General features: G+C 46.9%; 1 protein-coding gene across 1 annotated transcript; it reads left to right on the top strand.

Annotated features, from left to right (window-relative positions):
* Positions 1-291: 291 nt before the first annotated feature.
* On the top strand, positions 292-23,381 carry DNAAF10 (dynein axonemal assembly factor 10). Its single transcript, XM_075535598.1, has 8 exons — positions 292-564; positions 7,312-7,412; positions 10,095-10,225; positions 12,239-12,340; positions 14,741-14,856; positions 16,744-16,878; positions 19,100-19,197; positions 21,992-23,381. The coding sequence occupies exons 1-8, from the start codon at positions 382-384 to the stop codon at positions 22,197-22,199; spliced, it is 1,074 nt and encodes a 357-aa protein (XP_075391713.1). The 5' UTR covers positions 292-381; the 3' UTR covers positions 22,200-23,381.
* Positions 23,382-23,658: the final 277 nt, after the last annotated feature.

Raw genomic sequence — 23,658 nt, 5'->3', positions numbered from 1 at the left:
CCCTCTTTCCTAAGCGGTCCTACGGCGGAGACCCGAAGCTGGAGTTCTCATATGGCTAGGGGCTGTCCGACAATATGCCTGATTTTTATGGCCACCCTTTGGCTGCGCAACTTACAGATTAAGCATTTTTTAGAAAACCAAAACTATATTTGTGACAGAGCGTATAAAGACAATAAAGAAGTCTGTGTTGTCTGCAGAGAAAACGTGTTATGACTCCAGTAGCCCCTCTGGCATTATCTTCGATAACTAAATCCAACTTTCGGGGACCGAGTACGGCAAGCGGGAGAGCAAATTGTCGTTGATGTTTGTAGTCTGGTTTCCAGGCTAGTTCTTGGTCGGCGTCCGCTGGTGGCAGTTGCCCGCTGTGGAATCTGCTGCACCATGTCGGCCTTCGAGAAACCTCAGATTATCTCCCATATCCAGAAGAGCCTCAACTACACGGTGTTTGACTGTAAATGGGTGCCATGCAGCGCCAAGTTTGTGGCCATGGGCAACTTCGCCCGGGGCACCGGCGTCATTCAACTGTATGAGATCCAGCACGGGGAACTGAAGCTGCTTAGGGAGGTGGGTATCTCTGTTCGAGACCGTCCAGAGCCGAATCTGGGAACGTTAAGGAGGCGATTGCCGCTCAAAGGGGGTCTACATTTTTCTTTGCCTAAGTTTTTGACTAGTGTCTTCCCAAAACACAGCTCGAGCTGTGCGGAACCAGCGAAGCTGATCGCAGACTGAGGGATCCTTGGATTGAAAACGCTTTGCGTGGAGTCCTGAATTCTTTGATGTGCTGGTTCATTCGCATCGCGCTGATGCCTTTGCCTAGCACAGTCCAGCGCGAAATCCTTGGGAAACGAGGTTTAAACTTCGTGGCTGAGTTTCGAGGGCCTTTTAGACAGTTCCCAGTTGCTTGCTGAGAGTCCCGAATCTCTTTCTAGGGCGGACCATGCTAATGAAATACTTTTTCTTACCAACGGAGCCAAAGCGTAGCCTACCCGCAGAGGACTTGCAGAATAATTGGAAGAGAATCTTAATACATGTATTCATTCTTTAAACCAAGTACCAATTGAACACCTGGTATTCCCAAGCATGAACATGGCACGGCCCCCACTCATGAGGTTTATTTTCTAGTCGTGGAAATCTTCAAATAATTAAACCAGCGATGCATGCATACAGACCGACAGGAATTCTTTCACAGGAAGGAACAGGGTCTATGAGAGTACAAACACATTTGAGAGGAGTAGAATGGGAGTGGTTAGTAAGCACTCACCTGCTAACCAGAAGGTTGGTGGTTTGAATCCACTCACTGCTCCTAGAGAGGAAACCGTGGCCCTCTGTTCCTGTAAGGATCTAGTCTTGGAAACCTTAGAATGGCAGCTCGACTCTCTCCTTGAGGGCTGCTGTGAGTTGTGATCCGCTTGACAGGACCCAACAGTGGAAGCCAATTAAGCCAAACGGAGTGGAGGATGAGGTTTTCAGGAGATACATCATATGCAGATGTCAAGAGGTAGAGTTTGTTATCAGTTCAAAAAAGCAAGAGGACTTAGCAGGCACCTGACCTTGCACGAGATGTATTTAAAGAACTTATACGTATTTTCTTAGAGAAGCGAGTCATTACTAAAGGGCTTTAACCAGGTGGGGCAGGATCAGATGTAACTATCACTAGTGAAGGAGTTACAAATAATGATAACATTTTTATAGGCCTTGACAATTAAAAAACAAAACTACTCAATTTTGGTTACCTGGAAAGAAGTGATTAGTGACAGGCATCATCAGACATTTAGGATTGTAATAGACAAGTGTGGGGAAGCCTGAGAACTGTAGGGATCAGAAACTGCGTGTAGAATCGACTGGGAGGAGATGAGGGGTAACTGGGTAAATAGGGCGAGTACATTCTCAACAGGCCATTTTAGAGGAGCAGGTGTGCGGGCCCCAAACTTCTTATTCAAACACCAGGATGAGTACTTGAAGCCATCCTTGAGCCATGGGCTCCAAGTTCCATGGATCCAAGATAAAAAGAGGGGAAGGGGGCAAACAGGTCTTTGCAGTGCTTCCCCATCTCGGTGGTAAGGGGAGAGAGTGTGGAGGGCAGGGACTCCGGAGACAGTTGAGCAGTTGGTTGCACCGCACAAAGGTGTCTGAACCAGGGTTGAGTGGGAGCGAACACTGGCATCCCTTCTCTCTGGTCGTGCACATGTAAAACTTCACCAGCCTCTTCGAGAACAACTGCTTTGTAACTGGCACAAGGGTACCAGATGGACTAGCAGTGGCCCTGAAAGATAGAATCATGATTGTGGCTGTTTATATCTTCAAAATTAGTCATAAGCTAATAAATAAAAGTCTGCCTTTTTAGTCTCGGAGCCACTGAACGAGCTGCTTGTTCGCTTTGGTTGCCTGAAGCTTTTCGTGCTAATGAAGTAATGCCAGGATGTGGAGGAGGAAATAGTGACAGGCTGTACTAGACCCACCCACAGACAGAACAGAAATAGCTCTCCTGGGAACTATCGATCCTGGCTTTCTCTGATGTTCATTTATGCTGGTGGCAAAGAGAACCAAAATCTAGGCCCACCACAGCCTGCATGGAGGGTCATTTTCAGCATCGTGGAACAAACCGGATGAATCTTTATTCCTTTTCTTTGTGGAACAATGTTTGAGCAGTAGATCTTCATTTTTAAAAGCAAGGTTTTCTAGCAAAAGTTTTAAGTAGGTACCTAATTCTTTTTCATCTTGTCTTTCCAAGGCTAAGGTAATACGTAGGGGCCAAGAAAAGTCTTTGTATGACCTTTACACAAATAGCTCCCCCCATCGCACTCTGATAAATGTGTTGCGGTTCGGATTTCCACGAATGTCTAAAGACAAGAACACATGCCTGCTGTGTAAGGCCATTTGGTAGCATAGCCCAGGCCCGAGCAGGCAAGGGCAGCCCTGGTTCCACGCAGATTCTGATGTGTGTGTATGATTGAGTTGATTTTCAGTAAGTAGGTTGATAGACTTTGGGTTTGATTTGATTTTTGCCAAGTTGAACACTCACTCACTGCCATAGAGTCAATTCTGACTCCCAGTGGCCGGAGAGGTCAGGGTAGGCCTGCCCCTGTGGGTTTCCAAGACTGTAACTCTACCGGAGTAGAAAGCTTCCGCTCCTCCGTTTCCTCTGCCTGAAAATGGGGTTCCCAGCTCTTCATGTGCAGTGTCGGTTGTTTTCCTAAGAGAAGGATGTGCTCGTTTCCTAAGCCCTAGAGTAGTATCTGCTCATCGTGGCTGCTCTTCTCCTTATCGCTTATGAAGGCCCCTGGAACACTGCGTGGTCTGTCGGCGCTCCAGGGTGTGAAAACCGGGTGGCAGTGGGTGGCGGAAAGGAAGGGGGCGCGTGAACTCCAGAGCAGTGGCCTCGCTTTCCCCATTCTGACTGAAACACTTATGCTGTTACTCCACAACTCTTGGGTACCTACGACCTGTGGAACCAACCAATTGGGCCAGGCCCCTGTTGGCTGCTGCTCCCATTCTAGAAAGGGGGCGGATAGAACTCTGACTGAACCCGACAATGGTGGTGGTAGTGCAGGGGAGAAGACCAGAGAGGGTGAGGGACAGTGGTTTGGGAGGGTTCCACTGGAGGACAGGAAGCCTCCTGGGAGAGGTAACATGCAAACTGATGCCCGAGTGGCGAAGGAGGGAGACGCGAGGGCCTCAGGGAAAGCAGCCCAGTGAACTGCAGATGACTTCGGGGAAATGACCTCAGTGTATTTGAAGAAAGCAAATGAGGCTGGAGTGCAGTCCAGAAAGAACCTGGGAAGCAGGGGGTGAGGTCAGCCAGCAGCAAGGCCACATTTCCAAGGCTTTGTACATTTTTATGCCACAGGCTTGGTGCCACTCCTGAGAGTCTAGGGATGCCGCTAAGCTTAAACAGGCTTTGCCACTTTATGTTTGTACTGAAGCCCCCTCTTTAGCATCCATGCAACGACAACAGGAAGAGATACCTAGTACAAGCTGCCATGTGTAGTAGACTGTTTTTCCTTCAAGACTGGCCTTCTTGGTCTCAGCTGTCAGAGCATCTGGGCACCGTCATGCTGCTTTGGGAACCCCAGGGTGTGTTGGAGAAGTTCGTCCCATCTCCGCACATGGAGTTTGCAGAAGAAAAAGCTGACCCGTCACGCGTGTACTCTGATCCTTACATCACAGAGGTGACCACACTGTGGTTCAGGGTCATCTGCTCATCTTTTCTCAAAGACAAGCCAGGAAAAACCCCGGCTGAGTGCGTTTCTGTTTGTGTGAACTTCCCAACTGTCCTGTTACTTTGTGTTAGTGCCAGAAGATCAGTGTGTCCCAGGAGCTTGCTAGATTGATGCCGTCTGACTGAGGGGTTGGACAGGATGAAAGTCAGGCCAAGGAATCCAGCAGGGAGAGCTTTGCCTCCCCTTGATTATTATTATAGTTGATTATTATCGAAGTAAATCCTTTCGGAAGAGTCGGGCTCTTCCTTTCGGGCTACAAAGCCGGGTAGCTTTTGCCTCTGTCCTGGCTCCTGGGCAGGAGGCGCCTCGCTGCATGCTTCCACTAACAGGAGTGGAATCTGGGGAAACAATGCTGGTGGGAGAAAAGGAAATGGGCCACAGCCATTCCAGGCCTCCGAGAAGCCTTTTCCAGAGGGGCTGACGATGCAGGACTCCTGCAGCTCCAGTTTCCTAGAAGCACAGTCCTGCCCATCAAAGCCTTCGGCCTCAGGTAATGGCCGCCATTGTGGAAGGCCGAGAGCTGGACAAGACGCTGGCCCAGTAGGAACAATGGGAAGGAGGAATGGGAAATGCCTCCTCACTTGGAATGCTGAACTAATTTAACCATAGATATCAAGTCCTAATTTCAGGGGTTGCTACTTTCATGTGGGAAGGAAAGACAAGAAGGACATAAGTAGTTTGGAAATAGAAACTGTCTGCCTGGTTCAATGAGAAAATGTCCTCAGAATCAAACCTGGCAGTGAGTACTGATCCCCTCAGCCCAGCTATGCATTAAGATGACTTTCTGTGATCTGCTTCTCATCCTTGTGGTCGTTAGCAATGAAGTTATTACGGAAGATGAATTTTGTTTGCTGGCCCATTTGGAGGAGGCTGTGAACACTGTTTTAGACTTAGCTATGTGGTAACTGCTCATTTATCTGATCGCAGTGGGCTACGCATTGAGCTGCTAACTGCACCATTCATTCTGCAGGAGACAAATGAGACAGCCTGCTCCGGTAAACATGTGAGATCTTGGAAACCCAAAGGGGCAGCACTACTGTGTCCTGTAGGGTCACTGAAAGTCAGACTTGAATTGACAGCAGGGGGTTTATACTGTATAGAGGACCCTTGGTGGCACTGTGAAGTTAGCATTGGGCTGCTAATTGCAAGGTCAGTAGTTCAAACCCAGCAACCACCCTGCGGGTGGAAAATGAGGCTGCCTGCTCCTGTAAAGATTTACATTACAGTCTGAAAGTCCCTAAGGGGGTTCTACCCTTCCTTTAGGGTCTCTACGAGTCTGGCAGATGCGATGGCGGCAGAGGGAGAGGGTCCAGTGCTGTGCCTAATTACAGGAAAGAAAGTTCCATTCTGATTTCCATGTTGAGTGAATTATAATTCCTTGTTCAAATATATATATATATATGGAACTGGTTGGTCACGAATTCAAAGTGCCAGGAAATGATGTTTTAAATTATTTGGAATAAGCCAACCCTAGTGGGAAGGATGAAGATTGGTCTAGCAACTGTAGAATTCAGCATCGGGAAAAGTTCATGTAGATGCCGTAAGTGAATAGAGCAAAAACGGGAAAAGTAAATGAAAGAACAACACACTCTGCGCCTCCTTGTGGCAAAAGGAAGCTTTGTGTAGCTGTCGGAAAGAATGAAGGCTTCTTACCTTTTCCCTCCCATTCTTTAGTTTGTGTGAGTATTTACAGGGACTGTGTATTACTTTTGGAAACTTGACGACGACAATTTTAAGGGACTAAATAAGAAGCACCTGTTCGGGCCTGTGGAGCCTGCTGCCAGCAAATGGATGGTGGTAGAGGGCAGGGGTGCAGGGTGGAACAGGCTGCCCCCAGTCGCCGTGGGCTCACGAAGCCCCTGCGTGTCAGTGTAGAACTGCGCTCCAAAAGGGCTTCCGTGGCGGGTTGTTTGGGAGTAGCTCCCCAGACCCTACCCTTTCCGTGGGCAGCCAATTGAGTTCACTGTGTGCTCCCAGGAATTCTCTTTCATTCCAGGCTCCAGAGTTTTCAGGATTCCAAACAGACTCTGCACAGGTGGAGTTGGCCATTGATGGGGGCAGTAGAGACGTTGGAAACTCAAGGAGTAAAAGGAAATAATAATCCAAGATCCAGGTGTAAGAGTGTTGGGAATAGTATAATAATTATGCATGTGTGGAATAGGCCAGGTAGGAACTGATATGTGGGTTAGAAACTCCTTGAGACAATAGGACCTCTTACTTGGCTTGCATCATCTCCAAAGACCTGTGGGCAGGAGAGCTGTATTAGCATATGAACCGGTCAACTCAGGAAAGCTCTGGGTTTCAGTGTCTTGATCTGTGAGTTGAGAATATGAATCATTTCCACGGACCCTTCCCATCCTCGCCACATGATTGCTTTAGGCCCCATACCTTTACTAGTGCATTTGTATGTCCTTGTTTTATTAATGTGATTACCATATTTTCCCATACAGTACTCTCAAATAACTCAGAGATGCCTAATCTGTACATGGCACACATAGGAAATTAATGCACATGCAGCGTGCTACCCCCACCAATCCAACCTGTGTAACCACATGTTTGTGTAACAGTTTGGTACATCTAATATTCATAGGAGCAGCTTTTTAAATTAAAGGAACTTTCAAAGATTGCCTCGTTTGTGCTAATAGCATTGCCTTTGGCTGACAGGAACATACAAATCTCTGAAGAAAATGAGAAATAAATTTCCTTTGTTATATGATTCTGCAGAAGGCACATAAATACATATATTTATCTCTATCACCCAGAAAGAATAATAACTTCATTTTGTTCTTATTTGCAAATCATCAGAGACAGGAGAGTAGTCAGAATTTGGATATCCCAGTAGGGAGAGGAGAGGAAAGGCAAACTGAAACACAATTTTAAAAGCCGAGTTAAAGTTTGCTTTTTGAGATTTATGTAGTTTCAAGCAATAGAAAAAAATGACAAGAGAAAAAAGAATTTTGATCAGAAAAGGTTTTAATTGCCTTTTATTTCGCATGTCTGTTTTAAAATCCCAGAGCAGACCTGTAAATACTGTGGATTATAAATAGCTGCTTACATAACTAACGTGGTCGCTCTTCTTCCTTCTCTGAAGATTGAAAAGGCCAAGCCCATTAAATGCGGGACCTTTGGTGCAGCGTCGTTGCAGCAGAGGTATTTAGCTACTGGAGACTTTGGAGGGAACCTTCATATATGGTAAGGCGCCGAGTCGGTGTTGAGATGAAAGAAGCCATTTCTTATCCTTTCCTTAGTCTTCCTCTGTAAACGAGAATTCCGATTTTAAAATGGTTTCTTCCTTGTTCGGTTTGAGCACTTTATGGGATGTGAGAACTGATTTTTAATATAGTTCTAGATCCTGTATTCAAAATTCATTTGAAGCTCCAGATCTGTTTTTCTTGAGATAGTTCAAATTTTATCAGTATTTTCACACAGGCTGTTTGGTGCTAGCAGTGAACACTACATATTTGTAAGTGAAGCGCTGTTTCTCTTCTACCTTCAGGGACACAAGGATCCCTGGTGGGTAGCGGGTTACACATGGGGCTGCTAATGACAAGGTCAGCAGTTCAAATCCACCATCTTACAACGATGAGACTTTCTGCTCCCAGACAGATTTATAGCCTCAGAAACTTACAGGGGCAATTCTGCTTCTGCCCTTTAGGGTCTCTCTGAGCCAGAATTGAATTGATGGTAGTTAATTTTTTAAGGACACAATATATGAAAGGATGCATTTATTAGCCCTGAAAAATGAGATCTTTGTTTACAGTTCATCAAGAAATTTGACATTACAGAAGCAATTGCAGTGATTTTTTTTTCTTTTAGTGTTTGACTATCGATCCTCTTAGTGCCATTGAGTCTATTCCAACTCACCGTGACCCTCTCGGATAGGGGAGAGCTGCCCCTGTGGGTTCAGACACTGTTATTCTATATGGAAGCAGGCAACCTTGTCTTTCTCCCTTGGAGTGGTTGGTGGTTTCGAACCGCTGACTCTGTTTAGCATCCCAACACATCACGTAGCTGGAACCCCTCAAATTATTGAACTGTTTCCTATTTGCTCTTTTCATGCTTCATATCAGACTACAATCAGAACATTTATTGAACAAATGAAAATAAACCTATTTCGATTGAACATTGGTGTGCCAAATGCTTTTCATTTTCATGTTTCATTTAGAGTTATTTCTTCCTATTTAGAGTTGAATGAGCTGAGATTCCTGTTTACCAATTGTTAGGGTTGTCTCGTAATATTTGTCATTTCAAGTAAATAGGATAATTCTAGAAAGAAACTGTCTCCCCTATGTTGTGTTTGAAATAGAATCTTTCCTGATTCTCACTTAGATTCTGCTACTTTATAATTACTTTGACATATTTTTTTTCTTAAAATCCTAAGGTTAAGCAAAATGAACTTCTGATACTTCCTCTTTGATTTCACTGCTTAATGGTTAAAATTAGCATTTATTAGAATACATCAGTTGTTAAATGCTCTGTTGTATATTTTCAGAGAAATTAGGAGAGAGGCCAGTTTAAATGTTATTGGTAAAAATAAATGTAAGTTATTTCAACACAAGAATGTGCAATAAACATAAGTGTCGATGTTCTCCCTAATAAATTTCCCTGGAATAATCTTACAGGTCTTACAGATTTACATAAGTCTTAGAATTCCACTTGAAAAATGAGTCATGTTTTCAAGTTTATAAAAATAGTAAATCAGTTTATTTTTCTAAGTAGATTCACAATCCTGGTTAGTCTCTCGATTCTTTCACAATGGGGTTACAAACACAAATAATATTTCTTTTTCCAAAGACAAATATTTGAGGCAGAACTTCCTCAAGTTTTGAATAGAGAAATTTTACTTATAAACCTTGGCTTGGTAACAAGGATGACATCCATGAATAGCCACATGTTTGAAAAAATATGTACCTATTGAAAGCTGAATTGTTAAGGGAAAATGTGGATGGAGAGTAAAAATGTAGAGAGTAAAGCAGAAAAAGGGGGAGCGGGAACACAGGGAGGCAAGAAGGGATCTATCAGGATAACCTACCGGAGCCTTTGGCCAAGCTTAAGGAGGGCTTCCAAACTTCTTGGGAAAATGGAATTAAAAGCGAATGGGTTTTCCACAAACTTCTTGAAGTTCCCTAATCCATCTTCTACTCTTGTGGTAAGCTTCCGTGGTTAAAGGTACTTTCCTGTCTCCTAGCTAACCTGGGATAAGACAAACTTCAGTCGGTTTGGCTGTAATACTTATTGCAGCAGGTTATATGAGAGTTTCAATGAATTTGTGCGAAAATCAAATCAAAGATCATGGAATGTCTCCACACACTTTTGGGAGCCCCTTCCTATAAGTAGGTGGGTATCCATATGGAACTCAGTGAGAAAATAATTCCATAACAAAAAATGTTTTCAGAGTCAACACTATAAGTTTTATCACTAAAAAGGTTACAAGGCCAACTTACAAGGTCTACCGTGGGAACAGTCAAAGCCACGTTGGAAAGATACCCTGTAGACAGCGGTGGCTGTCAGACTTGAGTGTCCCCAACCCAGAGACGCTGGTTCCTTACCACTGGGAGGAGCCAGCCGTGAATCTCTTGGGTTATGCGTGTACCACAGGCGCACCTGGTGGTAATTCAGGTTCAACTTTCCTGGACAATTAGTCTTTGTGGACGGCTGTCTGGGCTCTGGAGTTAGAATTCCAGGTTCTCAGGGTGGCTAGGAAGAAGCTGAAGTAGTGGGCAAACATGTGGCAATAGAAACATGAATAACCTTCACAGAACAGCACTTACTTTTAAACAGAACTCTAAATAGAGTGCACAGTCTTAAATTTCATTAGTGGACAGAAGCGTTGGGGCACGGGATGTATGAACCAAGCTATTCTCTGTTGTTTAGGAATCTGGAAGCTCCGGAGACCCCAGTGTATTCTGTAAAAGGCCACAAAGAAATCATAAATACTATCGATGGTGTAGGCGGACTAGGAATTGGGGAAGGAGCCCCGGAAATTGTGACTGGCAGCCGAGATGGTGAGTCAAAGGATTCTGTGTACTTAAGGAAAATTGTTTTGAAGGGGGAAGAAATCCTAAGTTGTCTGGAACCCTGAATCTAACATTTCTTGCCTCCACTTCTAATAGGCAAGCTCGATTGCATATCCTTGAGCTGGTTCCGACTTCTGGGTGTTATGACGTAGAGGCTTCAAACTTACTCTTTTCTTTTGGAGCTGGTTAGCTACAAAGAACGATGGTGCCCATGCATCTTAAAAAGGAATTGAAAATCTCTCTAGGGACTCTTCAGGCAGCTGATGATATAATGTGGGAGGCAGCTTTCCATTTCTTTTTTTAAAAAGCAGAATCAGTCCTTGTGGAAACTGCCAGATTGATGGCTGGTTGAAAGCTGACGTTCCGTGAGCGCCCTGACAAGTGTTGGGGAGCACCCTAAGGGAGCGACTCCGCTCTCCCACTTGGTGCCCTGGAAGGACCAACGTGCCGTCTGAGCAACCGCAGAGAGGTCTTTTTCCGTCCAGCTGTCCGGAGTGACTGTCACCGAGTCACAGTTTTGTGCACAAGAGATTTGGTCTGGCAAGTTCTAAATAGCTGCTCAAGATCGTGAGATGATCTGAAAAGAAAAATGAGATGTGGCTGTGTTTTAGAAATCTTTGTTCTTTTTTTCATTTTAAGAGCAGCAAGGAGCATAGAAGGGAAAAAATGGAATCTCTCCCACCCTCGCCCAACCGTTATAATTCTGTCTTTCTTTCAGTATCACAGTCAACTTGGCAGTTATTTTCAGTCTGAGTATGATTATTTATCCTTTCCTCATTTATGTATATGCAAGTATTACTTTTTCTGTATGATTTTTTTAAATGCCTCTTTCATCCTGGGGATGTAGCACAGTGTACTTAGTGATGACCTTGCTTGAAAGCATTCACTTGCTTGACGTGTTTTTGGCAGGGTGACTTAAAAATGGTTAACCAAAAAACAGATGTCATCCCTCATCTAACTCTTTGGGAATAAACATGTTCTGTGAGGTGTAAGGTGTATTGTCAACCCTTTCCGGGGATCCATTGCTATTGGTAGCTACCGTGGGTGTGCGTACCACTTCTCCTCGGCCCTACCCACATCTCGCCCCCACCCCTTAATGTTAGGGATGAAAATGGAACTCGCGTCCAACCTGGGTTAGCCTCGTTCCACGTTCCTTCACAAGTTAGTTGTTTGTGCGGGCCTTGCCTGTTTAGATGCCTTCCCCATTGAGCTCTACACGTTTATTGCTTCTCTTGTATCAGTCTGTCTTTTTCAACGACCACCGAGCGTTCTCCCTGGGCTTAGCTAAGTCTGGAGAGGCTGTGTGTGTGCGTGTGTGCGTGTCCCTCTCTGATCAGCCCCGGTTGTTGCCACAGCCGTTGCTTGCGGCAGCGATGGCGTTTCTCCTTAGTCTCGGACACCATTTAGTAAGTAGACTTCTCGTGACGGAGTGGGAATTCCGAAACATTACTAGTTAATTTATTTAATAGTTCTCTCTTCTATTGCCGCAGGGAAATGAAACTTTATTATATATGAGGCAGTGTTGTACGATCCCACAAAAGAAAGCAGAGATAGAAAAAGTAGAGTTTATTCATCTGTGTAAAACAAATGCCAGTGCTTCCTTATGAATAGGAAGGAAGCATTCAAGGCAACACTGGTCTATCCTGGGGAAAAATATACTTTACATTCATTGTTGTAGGCTCAAGAAAAATGAAGCCTGATTTGTCTGTCATGCATAATCTTTGCGTTTTCCTGGCCAGTCACCTCATCCTTGTGGGAAACTAGGAGCAGTATGTTGGCTTCTCTGGAAATCCCTTAGTTTGGAGACGGAGCCAGATGGCAGCATGTGGGTAACTTCTCTGATGGTAAGTCCAGTTTACCCACCGGAAGTCAGCAACGTGTGGGCTACTTTCCAGGTGCCGGGCCCCTGTAACGATGGGCAGCACAGGAGGCCAGGGACACCGAGTGCGGATAGGAACAGCATGCTCTGGTTCCCCAGTGACCGTAGCTCTCTCCCGACAGGAACCGTCAAGGTGTGGGACCCGCGGCAAAAGGACGATCCTGTTGCCAACATGGAACCTGTGCCAGGAGAGAACAAGAGAGACTGTTGGACTGTGGCTTTCGGTGAGTGGCTGAAGACTCGCTGCAGAGTGCCCTCGCCTAGGGTGACAGCACGGTGCTGGCGGGGCTCCCGATCCCAGGCGCCCTCCGGTGTGCTCTGTGGATTGTTCTCACAGCTGTTCGGGGTGGCTCTTTTGGGGGAACCTGGCTTTGAATTCTGACTCTGCCACTTACTGGCACAGTGATGTGGAGCAAGTTACCAAACCTTTCTGTGCTGCGGCTGCTTTGCGTTTCAGAGGGAGCTGTCCTCAAACCTCGTCCACATTGTGGCCGTGAGGAGCCGTGCGCTCCTGCGTGGAAAGTGCTTAAGGTTGTGCAGAGGATACCTAGCCCTTGAAAATGATTGCTCTTAGTATTCTGTACTTGTTTGTAATGAGAGAATACTGGCCTTGCGTAGACCCAGATGTCATTCATGGTGGAAGCAGAGCCTTGAAACTAGCACACTTCACCTGGGCGTTCCACAGAAGGTGCTTATTTTCTACAACACAATCGAGCCGCGACAAAATACTGTTAGAACTCTGATCGCTGTGTTCTGGTGACCCTCTCTAAGTGGATATTTATTTTGTTGGACCGATGGTATTGCTTGGGTACCTCAGTGAGCTCCGATGCCAAACGAAGCTTTGCTGCTGAGGATCTGGGCCATATTTCCTTTGAAGCCTGTGTTTCCTCTTCTCTTCTTACTCCCATGCTGGGTAGACAGCAGGTATCTAAAAGTGAGGTTTGAAGGTGTACACGGACTGCGTACCTTTTATCTTCTTTTTCAATTGGATTCTTATTTTAAGAAGGGAAGGCTCAGATTTCTAGTTTCAAAATATTGCATAGGAATTGCTATGTGCTCTTATATTGTGAATAATTATGTAAACATAAGACGTGTACTTTGGGGAGGTAGATATTTCAGGATTACTGTTTAGAGTGATCATTTAGAATGGTCATAATAATTAAAAAGTAATTATCCTAGAGCTTTATCAGCATCGATCTCAAGAATATAAGTGCAGTTTTAAATCTAGGATATTGATATTTTTAGAACATGTATTCATTGGTATGACAATTTCTGAACCCCAAGAAGAGGTCAAGCACCACGGAGCACATGAAGGTGACCCAGAGCCTTGGGAAGCTTTTAATTCCGCGACCAGGGCATGTCGCCTCAGCAGTCATGATGAGGGAGAAGTGATCCAGGGTCGTGAACGCCTACTGCCGTGTGAGGTGATACAGACTCTTGGTGACCGTATGGGACAGAGTAGAACTCCACAGATCTTCACAGGAGCAGCCTGCTGTCGCTGTAGAGTGCTCTTCGGTTTGACCCACCAACCTTGCAGTTAGCAGCCTGATGCTTAACCCACTGTGCCCCCCGAGGGGCTTGGTGGTAGGCAGAGCCTTATGGCTCGGAGCCTTAGCCTGTGGTGTGGTTCGGATGGTCTGCGGCAGTGGTGAGCCACTGAAGATTGCGCCCAGGATGAGATGTAACCAGCACGGAGGATGAGATGTAACCGGTACGGGAGGAAAGTTTAAAGCAGTGGGTGGTCAGAGCGAGGGGAGTGGCCCGAGGATAGATGTTCAGAAACTGCGATGCTGCGCTGAAGGGAAGTTAGGAGGAGTGGGATCACTGAAGAGAGGATTGATTTGAACGATAAATGTGTAGCAAAAGAAGTAGAGTCTGGGGACTTATTGGTTAAGAGAAAGAAGAGAGAGTGTTCCCACGCAGGTGCCTAGGGTTTTGAGGCTGGTTGTGGGTGACAGCTGTCATGCTCTGCACACCTCCCATCGTCTAAGGGGAGGCCGCCGTTGGAACACCGAGCTGGGCCTCGGGAGAAATGGGGACCTGCGGCCGTGGAGAAGGAAGGCCTGCAGTCAGCGGCCTCCGACTCCCCAGCACTGTGTGCCCACAAAGAGCTGCTCGGGGCTCATCTCCAGCAGGAGGCTTTCCACTGGAGACGGAACGTGCAGGAGATGCGATCAGGACTGCCAAGCAAAGCATCTGTATGCTGCCCCTGGATCAGCTGTCCCCGAAAAAGACACGGGAGCACCAGGGTAGTAAGCACATAAACACCTTTTCATGTTAGTTTTCTTGGTGTTTAAAGGTGCTCACTGCCAAGAAAGCATAGCTGCATTTCTCCTCTTAGGCCCTCCTCTGTCTGAGCCATAGCCGCCTTGGTCGCCTGTTAGTCTTTGCAGATACAATTGTGGAGGTTTGCTTTCACATACCATTCTGTATTAAATCTCAAACCAGTCTTAATTACCAAAGTAGACCCTTGATGTCTTACCAGGATTGTTAACATGGGATTCTACCGAATGGTTTTAAGTATGCTCTGTGGACGTTATATGTGAGGTTTCATAAACTTTTCTTCCAATGGCCATCAAATTAGGTATTTACAAACACCTGAAATGTTGTATCTTGATTTCCAGGCAATTCTTATAATCAAGAGGAACGGGTTGTTTGTGCTGGCTACGACAATGGGGACATTAAACTGTTTGACCTCCGAAACATGTCATTGCGATGGGAGACGAACATAAAAAATGGGGTAATGCGCATGCTGATGCTTTTCGTGTTTCTGAGCCTGTTTTCCTCCTCTGAACTGCCCTGAAAGGAGAGTCCCCCTACCAGCCCTCTAGGTTACTAGCCCCTCTTCACCTTGTGAGGATCTACTGAAAATCACGGACGCTCCCTTCAGCAGAGGCACTCCCACGCAGGCGTAGGGGCACCATGGCAGGTGCATCGCCAGCCCCTCGGCCGTCTGCGGGGCTCCGGGGCCATGCCCTGTGAAACTATCCAAGCCAGCAGCTAAGAGGCTCTGTTCTTGTTAGTTTTGCAATGCTTGGAAGAGTGGGAGCCTTCCCAGCACTCTCAGGCTGTTGTTTTTTCATTGCTGACATGACACCTTAACAAAGAATGCTGTTTTCTGCAGCCACATAGAGTCAGAGTTCACTGGGCTCTAGGAGCCACGACGGGGCGGTGGTTTGAATGCGTGGCTGTTAACAGGAAGGCTGGTGGCTTGACCCCACAGCCACTCCTCGCGTCTGAAAACAACAGAGGCCCCACGGGGCTCTGAGTTGGAGTCAGCTTGACAGCAGCAGATCAGGCTGTTGACCTAGCTTCCCTAAATCCTGGACAATCCCACCGCATCCTCGTTCGCCTGTAGACCCCACAGCCAGTCACGCGGCGATCCCACTCAGCCCCGTGCCATAGGGCTTCGGAGCCTTTCCGTGTCCATGAGAGCAGACGTCCTCCTCTTTCTCCTGTGACTAGCAGCTAAACACCTAACCGAGAGTGCCGACTAGGCTCCTTCATGCACCTGTAGAGGCTAGTTAGGGTTTACCATACCTATTCCAAGTGGAGGGTAGTTACATTGGATCACCAAGCAGAGGACCAGTAGACAGTATTGAGAATCATTGCTCAGCCAAGTTGACATGTATTTTGGGGGACACAGTTCAATCCATGAAAAAAAGCTTGGCTCAGTGCTTCACAAGGTAAAGGAGCAAATCCACGGTGAACCAGGCCTGCTGGTTCTGGGGCCTGGGCTCTAACTGGAGACCTAGCCCTGCACCTGATAAGCTGAGGCCTCAGTGTCCTAAATGCCCTCTGCTGTGTTTCTCAAGGCTCCTAGTAGGATAGATCCATATGGAATAGAGCAGAGAGGGGTCTAGGATCTCATCTACTAGGGCAGCGGTTCTCAACCTGTGACTCACGACCCCTTTGAGGGTGGTCCACCCTTTCACAGGGGTCGCCCGAGTCATCACAGGAGCAAAATTACAGCTGTGAAGTAGCAACGAAAATAATGTTCTGGTTGGGGGTCCGCGCCACATGAGGAGCTGTCTGACAGGGTTGCGGCTTTGGGCAGGGTGAGAACCACTGCACTGTGGCCACACCAAGGCCTGGCCTGCTCCGTCAGATGCCATCAGTCAGCTCAATGGGGTTGGGGTTGGGCACTACACAGCTGGTGGTTGTACAGCATTGTGAATATACTAAGTGCCTCTCAATTGTTTATTATGCATTTTAAAATGGCTGTTGTATGCCGCTGACTGTGTTACATTTTATTATAAAAGCTTTTTCTAAAAAGTAAAATATTAAATGTCGATCATAAATGCATCGCATTGGGAACCTATCCCAAATGGGCTTGGCATGGCAAAGCAAGATGATTTTGTTGATCTTATTAACCGAGAAAAAGATCCTTGGCGGTAAAAGTCCTTGATGTTTGAGGAGGCTTGAAAAAGCTCATGGGAAAGATGGAATTACAAGATAATGGAATTTCCCCACCAGCTCCCCGAATCTCCCTTGTGTTGATTTAAACGATAGAATGACTGATTGCTTCCTCATGAGCTGATAAGCTTCGAGCTGCTTTGCTTAGTAATGAGAACTGCCTGAGGAAGAACGAGGAGCCCTTTGACACTAAATATTCTCCTTTTTCCAGGTCTGCAGCGTTGAGTTTGACAGAAAGGACATCAGTATGAATAAGTTAGTAGCTACATCTCTGGAAGGGAAGTTCCATGTTTTTGACATGAGAACACAGCATCCAACCAAAGGTTTTGCCTCCGTTTCAGAAAAGGTAAAGTGAGGGAGCCGTCGTCTTTCTAAGAAGAGGAATGCTGTCTTGGTTTAGACTAAGAGATTAGTCACAGAGGCTTCTTCCAGGTTGTTGTGTGAAAGAAGCTATCTTTGACACACTCGTGTGGGACCCTGACAGGTTTGTGTGCGCCAGCAGCACGCCTGGACTTGGTGACTCTAAGGAGACTCCGTTGACTAAGTAGCCAAGCTCCAGAAAACTAGCTGGTGTTAGGAATTTGATCACCAAAAGCCAGCCTGATGTTTTCATAATGAATCGATAATATTTGTCTGAATTCACGGACGTACTTTTCACGGGATATCAGCATGTATATTGTGTCATTTCATTCTATTTTAATCTTGCCACTTTGCTCTGATAAATGAATTTGTTAAAAGGTCTACTCACTGAGGCTAGTACATCATACCCTCAAAAATTACTTATTTTTTTCTATTTACTCATACATACTTTGCCTCGTTCCAAATAATGTTTGATGTAGCTGAGAGGGAAACGTTGAGTTACAGGATTAGAACCCTGTTGGTGAGGAAAGCAGAAGCAGGGCAATCCTGGTTACGCATAGAAGATGCAGCTTGGAGTGGGGGGGGGGGGGGGTTGACGCCAACTCGGCTGGAATGACCTGTCCTTTGTAACTCTGAGCTTCCTGTGAATGACAGCTAAGAAGCGCGAGCTGTCAGGTTCACGTGTGTAGCAGTTAGGCTAGGCAGTCACCTTGCTCAGGAAATTGGAGTGTCCTCTTTGGGTTCCCTTCCTCCACCATGCTATCATAGTATTTCTCAAACCTCCCTGTTTTGTAGTCTTTCGTTATTATAATATTAGTATTAGACTTTATCAGTGACCGCATAGTTGTGCTATTTCATTATGGTAGTAGTAGTACCTGTAAGTGACCGTTGGTGCCTGATGAGGTCAATCCTTAACAAGGTGGCTGTAAATTAGAATCTTGTTTGGGCTTTGCCAATTCAGAGTGCACCGATGACCGGCAACAATACACCAAGCACTTCCCTACGTTGTTCCTCTACAATTTGTAGCCCATTTCTCATTAGCTATAAATAATAGTATTGTTTCCAAAAATTGTTTTGTTATATTCAGTTAACCCAGTTACTGCAAAATCTGCCAAAATGACTGTTGTGTTTTAAAGAGGGCCACTCCCCTTCTTGGCTTTGTTTGTGTGTGTGCATGTGTGTGCTTTTTCAACTTCCAGAGGAAACAGGTTTAAGGTCTAAAATTAAAATCAGATTGTCCAGGTGAACATACTCCCTTGGGGCTTCACGCACACTTGTTGCGCGTATTTTTTTTTTTTGAGTTTGACCTTTTTCACTTTATTTTTGTTTTGTTTTTGGGAACAAGGCTAAGTCTCATTCCCTGGGTGAAATAGTAGTACACTTTGCCTTTGAAAAGAGAGAAAGCAGCGCGTATTTTAAGACACATGTTTTTATCTGCTGGTCATTATCCTCAGAAGAGTCTAAAATCAAATGCCAAATGCTACCTCACTGAAGTGTCAAGTCTGCAGGTGGCTTGGCTCACCTGCAGCCCGCCAGGCGCCAGGCGTCTGCAAGGCAGCAGGCCTTCATCTCTCTCCCTCCTTGCTCCTGCTGCCTTTCCCACCGTGCGGATTGACTCCTCACCGGCTCTTGTTGCTGTGCTAACAAGCTATTCACCTTCAGTTGCCATTGTCGACCGGTTAGTGTGAGATGACTGGTACCGGCGGGGGCTCATTGTGACCGTAAGCACTCTAACTCTTCATAGTCCCTAGCACAGGGACAAGCTAGAGCGGAGTGAGCGGAGGGGCTGGACGCCTAAAGCGAGCACTGGGTGCTTTCCTTTTTCTTTAGGAAGAGCTCTGTGTTTGTTTTCTTGGGTGTTTCCTTTGCCCTCAGAATGAGCTAGAGATGTTTAAATGTGCACAATCTATTTTCATAATGTATATGGTGCTATAAACCGACAAGGGCTTTTAATTTGTTAACACCTTCCTTCCTAAACATATCCACAAGAACTCTAAGACAGTGGAGAAAATGGCGCCTTCTTTCTGACTAGTGTCTGTGACTCGGTAGCCATTCTAAAGAGATGTGCCCAGAACAGCCTCACTCACGCTTCTGTAGTTGTCGAGATGCTTGTGGTAAAAGTGGATGCATTTACACGTGTCTCTTCTTGGCCGAGCCTTCTGTATCACAGAACCCTCTCTCATCCCTGTCTCTCTGCTTCCGTTTAGGCTCATAAATCCACCGTGTGGCAGGTGCGGCACCTGCCGCAGAACCGAGAGCTCTTCCTGACTGCTGGGGGCGCTGGCGGCCTGCACCTCTGGAAGTAGTAAGTCGCTCCCAGTGGCCCTGCTGCCGTTAGGTTATCTGTAGGATGGGCTCTGCCAGGCGCCTTTGTGAGACACACCGAGGCCCGTTGCCATTCTTCGCGATGCTCAGGCCCTTCCGGCGCGGTCCCCAGTTTTCTCTGTCCACGTGTGGTGCACGGAAGTTTTGACTGACTTGCACTTCTGTTTCCTCTTCAGTGCACACGATAAAGGCTCTGTACTCTTACTCCAAAAACTCACTGCCATCCAGGTGGCTCTGATCCACAGTGACCGCTCGGGCCTGGGTAGAACTGCCCTGTGCGTTTCCAGTGCTGTACATCTTTCCAGGGTGGAAAGCCTCATCCTTTTCTTTTTCTGCAGGTGGTTTTGAACTACTGACTTTACAGTTAACAGCCCAACAGGCAACCCATGCCGCCGCCAGTGCTCCTGCAGATGCTCTAATGGGCTGAGTACTGTTGGAGCTATGCATGAGGAAACTCACAGTCCTGAGGGGCCAAGCATGCAAGCATGTGCAGCGAGCAAACTGCCAGCTAAGGTGTCAGCTTGTCCTACCCTGGTGGCCAGTGTGTGCTGTGCTCCTGACTCATGCCCGGGGTCCCTGGATGCCCCTTCCTGACTCACTTCAGATCAATGAGTGACATGGTACCCACTGCTACCAGAGGCTCCACCTCTCCCATGGAGTGCATCAGCTCCCTGCCTTTCCCTTTCCCTTGGGGGCATGAGGGGGAGGCTGGCCCGCTACAGTAGCCCATAAATCCCCCTGAAGGGGAAATTTGCTGAGCCCCAGCACCTCTAGAGCAGGCAGCCTGGGCCTGTGCCCCGAGGAGATATCCTGGCCCTTCCGGGGCTCATGCTGCATGGGCGGCAGGGGCTTGCTTCACAGGGTCCCTGGCTAGGGAGGAAGGGCAGGTGCCATGAGATTCCAGACTGCCACTTCCCTAATTTTTTGTATTAGAAAAGTTATTTTTATTCTTATAATTTACAACAGCCGTGTTTTCTTTTCAGCAAGTTTATAAATGGATGCGTTTAAGGCTGCGTCTCTAATATGTGAGGAATGAAGAGATAATGACATTTCCCCCACAAACTTTTTGAAGCAGGTGCATCTAGGCTGTTGCGCTCAGCGTGAACTTGCGCTGCTCATTCGGAGCTGCTCATTTGGAGCTGCGCTGTCGGACACTGGCCAAAGGACGCGCCATGTCGGGAACATGTGCTGCTTCGTTTGCATGTGCCAGTCTCTTGGTGGTGAGACAGCGACATTGTAGACACTTAGTGAACACCACCTCTGCCAGTCCCTGGGAGATCCCTCCATAGTTATTCAGAATTAACTGAGCCCCAGCACACTGGGATTAGTTTTGTTATTGCTTGTGTGTGAATCATTTTTTCTCTCCCTTCAAACTTACTAGGTAATATGATGGGTTTAAAAACACATCCTCAAGAAGAAAAAAAAAAACCCTAAAACCTGTCCTCTCTGCCCGGGACAATGCGGGGAAGGGCAGGCGGAGGGGGCAGTGGGTGATGCTGTGGGGATGAGAGTCCGCGGCCCAGAGGGCGCCGCACTTGAACTGGAAACGAACCTGCTCCGTAAACTGTCGCCCAACCGCCAAGCTAAGATGGGAAGGAGAAATAAAACCCAAAACTAACCAAAACCTTGTTATCTTTATGACACCAAATAATTGCAGCCCGTACTTAGATGTGTGACGAGGGTTCTGTCTTCACTCTTCATTCACCAGAATGTGCTACTTCTCTTTATCATGATCAATAAGCTGTAAGGTCTGCCAGGAGAGGAGGCAGCAGGTCATCAGCCGGCCGCTTTCCCTTTGCTTCTCAGCAGCTGAGCTGCTTGGGACCTTTAGACTCGTGGCCTTTGTGCAGGACAGGAAGGAACCCCCGCCCATGCCTCGCGGGCGCCGGGATGCCCTGCCTGTCAGACAGCCTGGCGAGGCGCACGGGACTGGCTTCATTTCTGGCCACTCCAGAGCAAGGGGACTTTGTGAGTTCCTGCAGCTCTTCTTTTTTACATTTAAGGTTTTGCCTGAAAGAGAACAAAATGTTTTCAGAATTGCTTTTTCTCCCTTTTTAGGTAATGGTGTTTAGGGTTAGAAGTCGCCTCCTCTGGCTCCTCTCCATGGAAATGACACGCAGAAGGCCCTGACGTGCATCTGTGTGCCAGGCGCTGGGGTGGGATGAGGTGACCAGTCTCCATGCAGTCAGTGTTTCTGTCTGGTTCTCCACACATCCCTCCAGCGTCTGCCGCTGCACCCAGACAGACAGCGACAGCAAAAGGGTCCTGCAGAGCGCCCAGCACATTGATTAAAGCTCGCTAGCTCAACCTCAGGAGCCCAGTGGGGTAGCAGCTGCTCATTGGGCTGCTAGCCACAGGGTCAAGAGTTTGAAACCGCCAGCTGCACAAGGGAGAAAGATGGGGCTTTCTACCGCCTAAAGAATTGCAGCGTCAGAACCCGCAAGGGCAGCTCTAGCCTGCCCGATAGTCTCTTAAGAGTCAGCATCGACTCAGTGGCAGTGAGTTTTGTGTTTTAGCTGAGCTCAGTCTAGAGCTGTCATATTGAGAGAGACCATACAGGCAAATCCTGAACAGAAACGATGCTAACACTTTTCTATTCGACGCACACTTTTTTTACAAGAGAAAGTGTCTTCATTTGCCTACAGCTGAACCAACGAATGGTTCTTCCGTATTTCTCTCTGTAATCATCAGAGAGACTAAGACAAGCCGTTGACGTGTAAAGTGAGTGGCGAGTGCTTCGATTCCCGCCTTACTGCTTCTACCTTGTCTTCCAGTGAGTACCCAGCCCAGCGGTCCAAGAAGGACTCGGAGGGCGTGGAGATGGGCGTGGCGGGCTCCGTGAGCCTCCTGCAGAACGTGACCCTGTCCACACAGCCCATCGCAAGCTTGGACTGGAGTCCCGACAAGAGGGGCCTCTGCGTGTGCAGCTCGTTTGACCAGACGGTGAGAGTACTGATTGTCACAAAGCTCCAGCGGATGTGATCACAGCTGTGGGCCCGCGGCCTTCCAGAGGAGCGCTCTGGGCTGTAAGTTCAGTTCTGGCCACCTCCGACTCCGACTGAGCAAAAACGGGGCTTTGGCGGATGGGCAAGGCTCTAGACAAGCGCAGAGCAGGCCCGCCCCTGTCCCCAGTGGTGCCCCCAGCCAAGAGCGGGCCAAGGACCCGTGGGGACCAGCGCTCTCCGGTGCCAGCTCGTATCCTCTCACCTCCAGAGCAAAGGCGACTGCCGTGTGGATGTCCACATTAGTGAATTTGTTCTGCATCGCCAGCGTTCCGTATTTTATCCCGACGCTTGTGTCTGGCCTCGGTGCTGACGAGGTTGTGATAAGGATCTTTGGGTTTTGTTTAAAATAACTTGCCTTGATAAAACAACCGTGAGTTTGCCTTATGGACACATTTGGAGCGATTTCAGTGTCAGAAAGCTGATGTGCAGAAAAGTATAAAATTCCAGAGAGCATTGTCAGACTAAAATTGGATAACTATTTTTAGCAGAATAACTAAAAGAAATACCACAATTTACAAATGTCTGTTTTCTTTTTGTTCCCCTTAAAGTTCTAGGAATAGCGTTAGTGAGACTTTGGGTCGTTGGCTATGGTGTTGAGGTAAATGTACAAGATTGGGTGTTTTCTAACCTTATTTTGTCACACCTTTTTTAATGAATAAACTTTTGGAAACCTCTGAAGGCCCTGATTGTGTTAACATTAGTAACACGCTCAATGCTGTCCTGTCTCTGCTTTATAAGCACTTAGGGAGTACCAATTATTCCCCTGTTTCTTCATTGTTCACCTTATCTTTGGCTCAGCTTTCAGAAATATTCGAGTTTTCATTTAGCTGTCCCCCCACCCTTCCCCCATCAGCTGCCACACAGTCCATTCTGATTCTCGGGGCCCATGCGACTGGGAGTAGAACTGTGTGTCATAAGGGTTTTTAGTGGCTGGTTTGGCAAGTAGGTTGCCAGCCCTTTCTTCTGAGGTACCTTTTGATCGATTCAAACCTTGCCACCTCAAACATTTGTAATGCGCAAAATTCCCGTGGCTTCAGGGGTTTAAGGATCTTAGGAGAGTTGCTGATGTGGAATATTAAGTTCAAGGAAAAATTTCAAAAATCTCACATAGAACAGTACCCTGAACATGGTCATGAAAATAAAAACATCAAATTGAATTTAAAACCTATCCCTGCTGTGTGTGTGTCTTTGTTTTTTTAACTTGCAAAGCAAAGTGGAGATCCAACCCAGCCCCTAAGAAAGTATGGAAGGAAAATACATCTACTGAGAAGTCAAATACATTTCCAGTCTTAAATTCCACCTTTGAGGAATTTTGTTGTCCTGGAGCGGTTTACTGTTTCAAGCACTGCTTCTGTCCCAGAAACATCATGTTTCTGTCCCCAGGCTCAAGCAGCTGAAGGAAGGGGCCCCTTCTCGCCCCAACAGTTGAGTCACAT

Source organism: Tenrec ecaudatus, chromosome 17 (genome assembly GCF_050624435.1).
Source record: "Tenrec ecaudatus isolate mTenEca1 chromosome 17, mTenEca1.hap1, whole genome shotgun sequence".
Lineage (NCBI taxonomy): Eukaryota > Metazoa > Chordata > Mammalia > Afrosoricida > Tenrecidae > Tenrec > Tenrec ecaudatus.
Note: the sequence above shows the minus strand (reverse complement) of the source record. Positions and strands in the feature narration are given on the sequence as shown.